At 48.7% G+C, this 8,961-nt stretch overlaps 1 protein-coding gene across 1 annotated transcript; it reads left to right on the top strand.

Annotated features, from left to right (window-relative positions):
- The first annotated feature begins 8,529 nt into the window (after positions 1-8,529).
- LOC119289183 lies at positions 8,530-8,961 on the top strand. The gene has a single exon (XM_037568573.1). It carries the CDS (start codon positions 8,536-8,538, stop codon positions 8,959-8,961), a length of 426 nt encoding a protein of 141 aa, XP_037424470.1. The 5' UTR covers positions 8,530-8,535.

Raw genomic sequence — 8,961 nt, 5'->3', positions numbered from 1 at the left:
GAGAGGGATTGCCCCCTCCGGCAGGGTGCCGGAACGGGTCTAGATTGGTTTTTGGTGGCTACGGAGGCTTCTGGCGGCGGAACTCCTGATCTAATCTCTGTTCTGGAAGTTTTACGATGCGTAGGTATATATGGGTGCAGGGGGTACGTCAAAGGAGCTACAGGGGCCCCACGAGGCAGGGGGCGCGCCCTAGGAGGGGGAGCGTCTCCACCCTCATGAGCACCTCCCGTATCTCCTGACGTGGAGTCCAAGTCTAACCGGTGGCTTTCGTTCCAAAAATAACTTATCCAGTTGATTTCATTCCGTTTCGACTCCGTTTGATATTCCTTTTCTTCGAAACACTGAAATAGACATAAAACAGCAAATCTGGGCTGGGCCTCCGGTTAATAGGTTAGTCCCAAAAATAATGTAAAAGTGGAAAATAAAGCCCAATATTGCCCAAAACAGTAGATAATATAGCATGGAGCAATCAAAAATTATAGATACGTTGGAGACGTATCAGGACCCACCTATTGAAAACCTCACTTAGATTGTTAACAACTAAGCCTGTCTTGCAGTTCACATCCATGGCATGTCTGGCCCAAGTGTGTTTGGATATTTTGCTAAGCCACACCCAAGCTGCTTCACACTCTGTCTTTAACTCATCCATTGCAACTTGAAAACCATGTTCAGTATATGAGTAACTTGCTGCATCGATGTATTTTTTTAATTCTGGCCCTCTAAACCCAGCAATCTGAAAGTTCTGGCAGATATGCCTAAGGCAAAACCTTTGTGGGCAATTGGGGAAGACTCTATTTATGGCTTTCAAAAGACCCTGTATGAAACAAGTACAACTAAGTAACTACAACTGCATGAAAGTAACTACAACTGCATGAAAGTAACTACAACTACATGAAAATAACTACAACTAAATATATTACCTTTTGCCTATCTGAAATGATTGTGTACTGTCCAAACTGGCCAGATTGCCCACCTATTGCCTCCCTCAGCTGGTATAGAAACCAGGTCCAAGAATTAGTGTCCTCCTTGTCTATAATTCCAAAAGCAATGGGAAAAATATTGTTGTTCCCATCTCTTCCAGTAGCAGCTAGGATTTGTTGACCAGTAGTGAGCTTTATGAAGCATCCATCCAAATCTACAAGTTAAGCACAAATGATTAGTACTTCAAAGAACATACAAGTGTCATAAACAACAATACAAGGAAATTACCTATGAATGGTCTGCAGCCATTGAGGAACCCTTCTTTGCATCTATTCAGGCAGATGAAAAGTCCATGAAACTTAGGGTTCTTGCTAGGATGCTTCCTAATATGTCTTGTTGTCACAGTACATCTAGAACCTGGATTGGTGTCTAGGACAGCCTCTAAATAATCTCTAATCCTGGTGTATTGGGCCTTTTGATCTCCTAAAACAACATTCTTTGCTGCCTTCCTAGCCCTATAGGCCATGTGGGTTGAAATATCCACTCCATACTTGCTCTTTGAAGTGTTTATTATTGTTGTTATTGTTGTGTTAGGGTCATTCCTCACTGCCTCCTCACAATGTTTTGCAACCTACTTGGCAGTGACTTTGGTGCTCTCTGACACAGAAGGGCATGTGTGCACCAAATACAACTTTCTAATGGTAAATGTCTTCTCATTTGCAATCTGAGAAGCTGCTATATAAAAAGGGCATTGCTCATCTATGCACTGTGCTATAACCCTGTCACTGTAGTTTCTGTGGTACTCATAGTTCCTGTTCTGTGATATGTGCAGGGTTTGGAATGCAGTTCTGAACTGGTACACATCAATGAAGCAAAGATGCTTCACAAATTGGTCTTGTGGGTCAGCTCTGTCCTCAGCATACCATAACCTTGGCTTCATCTTCTTTGCTCTGCTCTTCCTACCATTGGGCAACACATAAGCCATTGCCTCAGCACCATCATCATCTTCCAAACCCAGGTCTAATGGTTTTTTGTCCTCATATCTGATGGTATCCAGTTATCCTCAAACATTTGCTCTACACTTCCATGTGATCTGCTAGTTGGCCATTTTCTGTCTCTCTTGGCCTTATTCTTCTTCTCAATATGTTGACCACTCTCTTGCTCCTCTTCATTGTGTTGCTCCCCTTGCACCACTTCCTCCAATTCCTCCAATTCCTCCTCCTCTTGATCATCATCATCCTCTTCTTCACTTGATGGATCATACAGTTCCTCCTCCTCATCTGTATCCCACATCTCCTCAACATCTGTGTCCCCTTCATAATGCAGTAATGGATCATCCCTCTGTTTTTCCATTTCCTCAAGCCTAGCAAGGATATCCCCATATTCTGACAAATTATCATCATCACTATCCTCTTCATTGTCCATAACTGCAGCTTTCCTTTTCAAAGGAGTGGCCTTCTCTTTTTCTTTCTCATTCTTCCTAAACATTACAATTTCCTTTCTCCTTCTCTCCTCCATAACTTTTTCTATTTGCAGTTGGTCCTCTGAATTGTTTGTGCTCTGTTGTGTTTGAAACTATATTGGTCTTGGTTCTTCTACTGGTACTACTGCTGCTGTGTTTGAAACTGAACTAGGATGTGCATTGAACAACACTCCTTCTTCATCTACCTGATACATCTGGGGCTCTCCAATTTCCTACAGAGGGATCTGCTGCTCAATAACATTAGCACTGCAATTTATATGTGCAGGTTTGGGGGAACTGGCCCTAACAACTGTCACATTGAAAATCTTCTGCTTCTGCTGTACTATGTGGTCTAGAATTTCCTCCATCATGTCATCATCCTCTATTTCTTGCATTCCTTCTATCCCTAGGTCAGGATCCTTCACATAGTACATGTAAACCCTCACCCCATATCCTTCAATCTCTATTAGTGCAACTAGATTGTAAAAAGTGATGTCTGACAACATCATAGTTCTCTCAAGATTATCTCTGTCATGAAAATGCATCCTCAATTCCCAAACCTCATCATCCAGACTGCAAATTTATAAAGAAACATAGTGTTGTATACGTGTTCAATTATAACACTTATGAAAAAGCAGGACAACATCAATACATAGCTTTGGGTTGCTTAAGTAATCAATGTAGTACAAAGCAAAAAACTGCAATAACCCTAGCTTTGGTTCATTAAGATCTACTGCAATACAGATCAACACATCAAATAATTCCAACTATATAACCATAGCTTATTTCAACTAAATAAGACACACAAAACAGCTAATTTAAACATAATGAGTTAATTTTAGAAAGAAATCATTGCAATAACAATCATAGGGCCAACAATATGCAATGGAGATGGGGAAGGGGATATCACCACACGCTAACCCAAGCCCTAGCCCTAGAAACGGATCAGATAAGTTCACGGAATAATGGATAAGGGAAGGGGATCTCACTATACACCACCGAAGGATGAGGCGATGTGGTGGCTCCATTGGGATTCGCCTTCACCGCCGGGGCGAAAGATCTAGCCGCCACGTAATCCACCGAATACTGCACCTCCGCATCTCGTGTCGCCTTGCTAGGGTTCGAGCTCCCGCAGAGCTCACCGCCTGGGTCGGGATCCGCGCCGCCTGTGCCACTGCTGGGAGGACCGCCGCCGCCAACACCGCCTGCTTTCGCCGGAGTAGCCATCTGCCTACGCGAGGAGAGGAGGGGAGAGAGCGGCAGGAGAGTGGGGAAGAAGGCAAACGCGAGGAGGGGAGAGAGCAGCGGCACGAGAAGAGGGGGAGAAACGAACGGATGGGGGATGGAGGCATACGGCGCCGTCTAACGGCTGTCGGGACGGCCGACGGTGCCACGTACGCAAAAAAGGGCCCCACCTGTTATAAATAAGCTTAACTGACCCCGATCCGCAGTGCTTTCTGTAAAAAGATTACGGAAGACATGGTGTTTTCTGCAAAAAAAAATTATTATAGTGGTTTTCGCAAATCTTGCCTTCAAAGTGGTGGTTTTGTGCAATTTACTCTCCATAAGATGAGCTTATTCTGAGGCTGAGCTTCCGATTCTAGGCAGAAAAAGTACAAGCAGGAAGGACCAGAGTCGGTGCGAATGTGCGATAGACCGATAGTCAACAGCTTTGCCTGATACTTTCTCCGTCACATAATATAAGAGCGTTTTTGACACTACACTCCGAGCTTAGTGTACGTGGTTTGCACCGACATCCTGCCACTAATCTACGGTTTACCATATGGACTCCCGTACCACATCGATAGCCAAGGGAGCATCATTTCTTGCTAGTGATTAATATGCCAATTAACTAACAGATGTACGCGTCTCCAGCGGGCAAGATAAAATTAACTAACGTGTACCTTGTTTTTCCCCAAGACAAATACGACGGAAGTGGGTATATTCTGTCGCACAAGTTGCATTTGCGGACGTGTGCCCTTGGAGGAAATTAAATTACAGGTTTCTTGCGTCCGAAGGGTCTCTTCGATTGCCACTTGGTAGCCAATTGGTCACCGGCTCACCGCGTAAACTCTTTGAGGACTCCTCCCGTGCTAAATTCCTGCGAAACTAATGGCATATGGGTGGTTTCTTCTTCGAGCTATAAAAGCCGCCCTTCCGTTGCTACAGCTCCAAGCCTCCAACCCATTGCTCCCTCACCGCAAAAAACAGCTAATCTCGCTCAATTGATTTCACAGAGCTTGACCCAGCTTATACCGTATGGGGGTCTCTGGCTGCAGCAACAACAACGGCAAGACGCTGGTGCTCCTGGCCTGCTTCCTCCTCCTGCTGGCGTTTTCCCCGTTTCTGCATGGAGTCGGGTGCTTCGCCGCCGCGGAAGCGACGAGTCCGGAGGAAGCCGCCGAGCAGACGCTGATGGTTGGGAGCACGCCGGCGCTGGAGACGGCGGCGCCGCAGCAGCATCGGCATGGCCAGGGTTCGGGCGCGTCTGCCATCTCGAGCAATGCTGCCGGTGGTCTCTGGTCGGCCGAGCTCAAGCCGGCCGTGGCTCGCAGGTTGCTGCCGGAAGGAGCTGTGGATGGAGCCGGCCATTCGTGCGGCTCCAGCGGTCGCCAGGGCTGCACCCCGTCCCCCTAAGATATATCCATGGCACTCTGCACTCTGCACTCTGCCGATACTACTACTGTATTCCTACCTTAGTTCGTCGTGGCTAAACACAAGTGCTGCTCCTACTATGTTGGTTCCTTAACTAGCTAGCTAGGGTTTGGTTGTTGTTTGCCAAGTACGTAGCCATCATTCAGCAAAAAAATGGATGCCTACATGTACTTTGTATGAATTGTAAAGTGTTTAAACAGTTGTATATATCTTGTAAATATACTCCACTGGTGCTGTAACTAATAATCCGCGACGTACTGGTCTTGAAAATGCCACGAACATGGCGTGCCTTTTCTTTCTCCTTTCATGAGTCGTGGCATTGTCTTGAAATGCATGCACGCACGCACGCAGGGATCGCGCTAGCGCAGGACAGGACAATAACACCGACCGTAGTGGCAAGGAAGTCAAGGCTGAGGAATCTTTGCACGTACTTGGACCGAGGGGCAAATCACCCGTGGAAACGAAGCTAGGTGCCGTGTCATGGCAGCAAACTAAGGGGCTGTTTGGTTCCCAGCCACAATTTGCCAAGCCAAAATTTGGCAGCCACAGTTTGCCAAGCATGTGTTTGGTTTTTGCCACACTTTAGCTTGCCATATTTTATTGCCCCTATGGCCCACTTGTCAAAGAGACAATTTTTTTGCCAACTTTTGCCAAAGTTTGACGTCCAATTTCTTAGCCACATTTGTGTGGCTTGCTATACTTGTGTGGCTAGCCACACTTTGGCTTGGCCACACTAGTCTCCAACCAAACCGACCCTAAGATTTTCTTTCTTTCTAGAAATACAGTATAATCTCAAGCGCTCACAGACACTCATGCACACTCATCTCTATGAAGACATATACATACACACATCTTTGAACGACCAAATTAACAGACCTTGAGATAAACGAAATCGTTACAGATGCCTCGTAATTGACGGACACGCCATACTACCCAAATAATAACACCGCAAAGACTGGAATAAATCCAAAAACACATGCGCAACTAAACCTAATCATCTAAGTTATGCTTAGCTCGCACTGATCGAACAAACATGCATCGAACGTCAATTAGAAACTGGAATCATGGAATGGCACGGAGGATGCATCGCACCCCCGGCCCGCTCCATCGCTCATCGCAGGCGTTGCCGAAAGCTAGGTGGCGGCTATTGGCCGGCCACGTTTGATCCGGCCTTCAGAGGGGCTCCACTCCTTGCTGGTTGCACCGTCAGTGAAAGTTACTATGTATACTTACTTTTCGTCCGTATTGTTGCCAGACACGGTGCTTCGACTGCGGGAGGGGGATACGTACGTGTACTAGGTGTAATTCTCCCGCTTGTTTTCCAAGTCTAATCTGTAGTTAGGATCATAACTGTGGACGGAACTATCCCTGTACGTGCTATTTATGGACACCCTACGAAGTCAATACAATTGTGTCTTTAAAAAAAAAAAGAGGATGACCCCTGACCTCTGCATCTGGACGATGCATACGGTCACTTTATTAATTATTCTCATAAGACCTTACAAAATCATACAACAGTAAAGCTAAAGCCGTCTAAGCAATAAACTGTCGCTACACCTATCCAGTTGATGAAGGGGCGCAGATAGCCTGGCCCTAATACCAAATAGACATCGCAGCCAAGCCTAACATTTAAGACCTGAGACCCCAACCTAGCCACTTGCCGAGTCTGGGGCACACACTGGTCCGGCGTGCTTTCAGAGGCCGCCGCCGCCAACTGCCACCGCTCCATCTTCAGAATTGTACTGATGCATCAACCTTGCTCGGTCTAGCTATTGTCGACGCCATCATGGCGCCCAACGGCACCTCCTCCCTGCGTGCAAACAGCTGAGCACGTCACGGTCGCCACTGATACACCTCAGCGCCATGCTGCCAAGTACCACCAGCCGACACAGCTTGAAGCCTTGGAAGATCTGTCGTGCGTAGCACCTGCCGACCAGGCATGACAAAGTGTAGCACCTGTCGGCCAGGCATGACTTGACATCTCCACCGAAGCTCCGTGCAAGACGAAGCCGCTCCACCTCCTGCCTCTGATTTCCAGCGCTGCTCCACAAACGATGCTCCCAAGAGAGAAACGACACCACAGTGCCGCCATTGTCCGATCTGAAACACCAGATCCTAGGGTTTCCCCCGGAGCAACACGAGTGGGTCGACAGTAGTTACATGACGATGCCTTCATCAAGGTAACGGCGTAGAACGCCGCCATCGCCTGCCGTGGGCTCAGTTTTCACCGACAACCATGTCTCCCCAACTCGCAGCCGGGACTAGATGATGGATCTCGAGATCCGATCACCAAGCTTCTGGCCAGCCACCACTGACGAAGAAGATGACCACCACCACTGGCTACCCCGGCCAGAACAGATCTGCCATGGGTGCCGCCAAGCAGTCCACCAGGCCCTCGACGCTGCCGCCGATCTAAAGCCAGATGACATGCAGCCGAAGACCGCATCGCGCCGCCGCCCGTGGATGCGGTCTTCGGCTGCATGTCATCTGGCTTTAGATCGGCAGCGGCGTCGAGGGCCTGGTGGACTGCTTGGCGGCACCCATGTCATCGGTACTAGCTGAGGTGCTTCCGTGTAAAGGATCCATCAGGCATATACACGCAGATGCTCCCTTGCATGGTCGGTCTTTGCTCCAGCCACACGATACACCAGTTTCCGAGAACATACCAGCTCGGCGTGCATTTTAATTGGCAGCTAGCTAGTACTCCTACCAGTCCCGAAACTCACTACCCGCTGTTCCGTCAGCGGTGACGATATCTAGCAGTATATACTCGTATACTTTGCGGTAGCGTGCGGGTGCACATAGTCAGACATGGCCGTGCGCGACATGCGACCTCAGTTTACCTACCATATGATTATATAGTCTAATTTACTCTCAGGTGTGAACCGAAGAAGCTTGTGTGCTCCTGTGCAATGCCCCCGAGTCCCCGACCACCAGCCCAGTGCCCATTGTATATACTTACTTTGCAAGCTAGTAGCCTACTAGTAGGAGATGCATCACTTTTACAGCTCAGCGAATCCTTGATACTCCTATTCTACTGTAGAGTGTACTACTTGTATACTCCTCGCAAAAAGGTCCACGTGTTACGAGTAGTATGGAGAGTACAGAACCATGCACCGACAGGTGGTGCGTGCATGTTTGTCATGCCGAACGGACACGGCCGGCCGGAGGAGACACGCGTAGTTTCCAGCCAGACTTTGCTGCTCTATGCTCAAGACGATGATACTACTATGCTCATGTGCTTCGTCACATGCTCGGTGAAAACTGTGTACGTGGGGCGCTTTCCTCGCCATTGCCCAGGCATTTCGGTCTATCTTCTTTACGTACACGTCCGGACACCCTCTATAAGTAGGTCCCGTTTGCCTGTGCATCTCCGCATTGCAAGCATTGCAGTAACAGTTCTATTCCTAGTCTTGTCACTCGTGTGGTAAAAGAGCCAAACAAAGCTCGCACCTAGCTACGTACGTAGTGCCTTCGCCGAAACCCTTACCTAACCAATGGCACGGTACTCACACGCCTGGCTCCCGCTTCTTCTTCTCGCATGTGCCCTTGTGCAGAGCTCTTACGGCTCGAGACCATCTCCCCGGGAGCCGCAGATGGCCGGGGTCCCGTCTCCGACGATGGTTCACGGCGCCGCCGAACCACGCTCCCGCGAAGACAGGGCGACCAAAGTCCGGCCCCCGACGGAGAAGGGTGCGACTGGTCATGATGGAGCAAACGCTGATGGTGGTGGTGATGGTGTTGTGTCGTCGGAGCAGAGGAAGGGTTCAGGGCCGCCGGTGCTGCAGACGGCATTGGGAAGGATGCTGGGTTCGAAGCTGGCGCGGCGAGTGCTGGGAGGGGAGATGGAGGACTCTGCGGCCGGGCCGTCGTGCCACTCCAACAACGCGCACATCACCTGTGCACCGCCGGCACAGCACTGA

The sequence above is a fragment of the Triticum dicoccoides genome, chromosome 4A, assembly GCF_002162155.2.
Source record: "Triticum dicoccoides isolate Atlit2015 ecotype Zavitan chromosome 4A, WEW_v2.0, whole genome shotgun sequence".
NCBI lineage: Eukaryota > Viridiplantae > Streptophyta > Magnoliopsida > Poales > Poaceae > Triticum > Triticum dicoccoides.
The sequence above is the reverse complement of the archived record's forward strand: the minus strand, read 5'-3'. Positions and strand labels throughout refer to the sequence as shown.

Coding starts and splice junctions, on each gene's coding strand:
- LOC119289183 (XM_037568573.1), top strand. CDS start 8,536: ATGGCACGGTACTCACACGCCTGGCTCCCGCTTCTTCTTCTCGCATGT.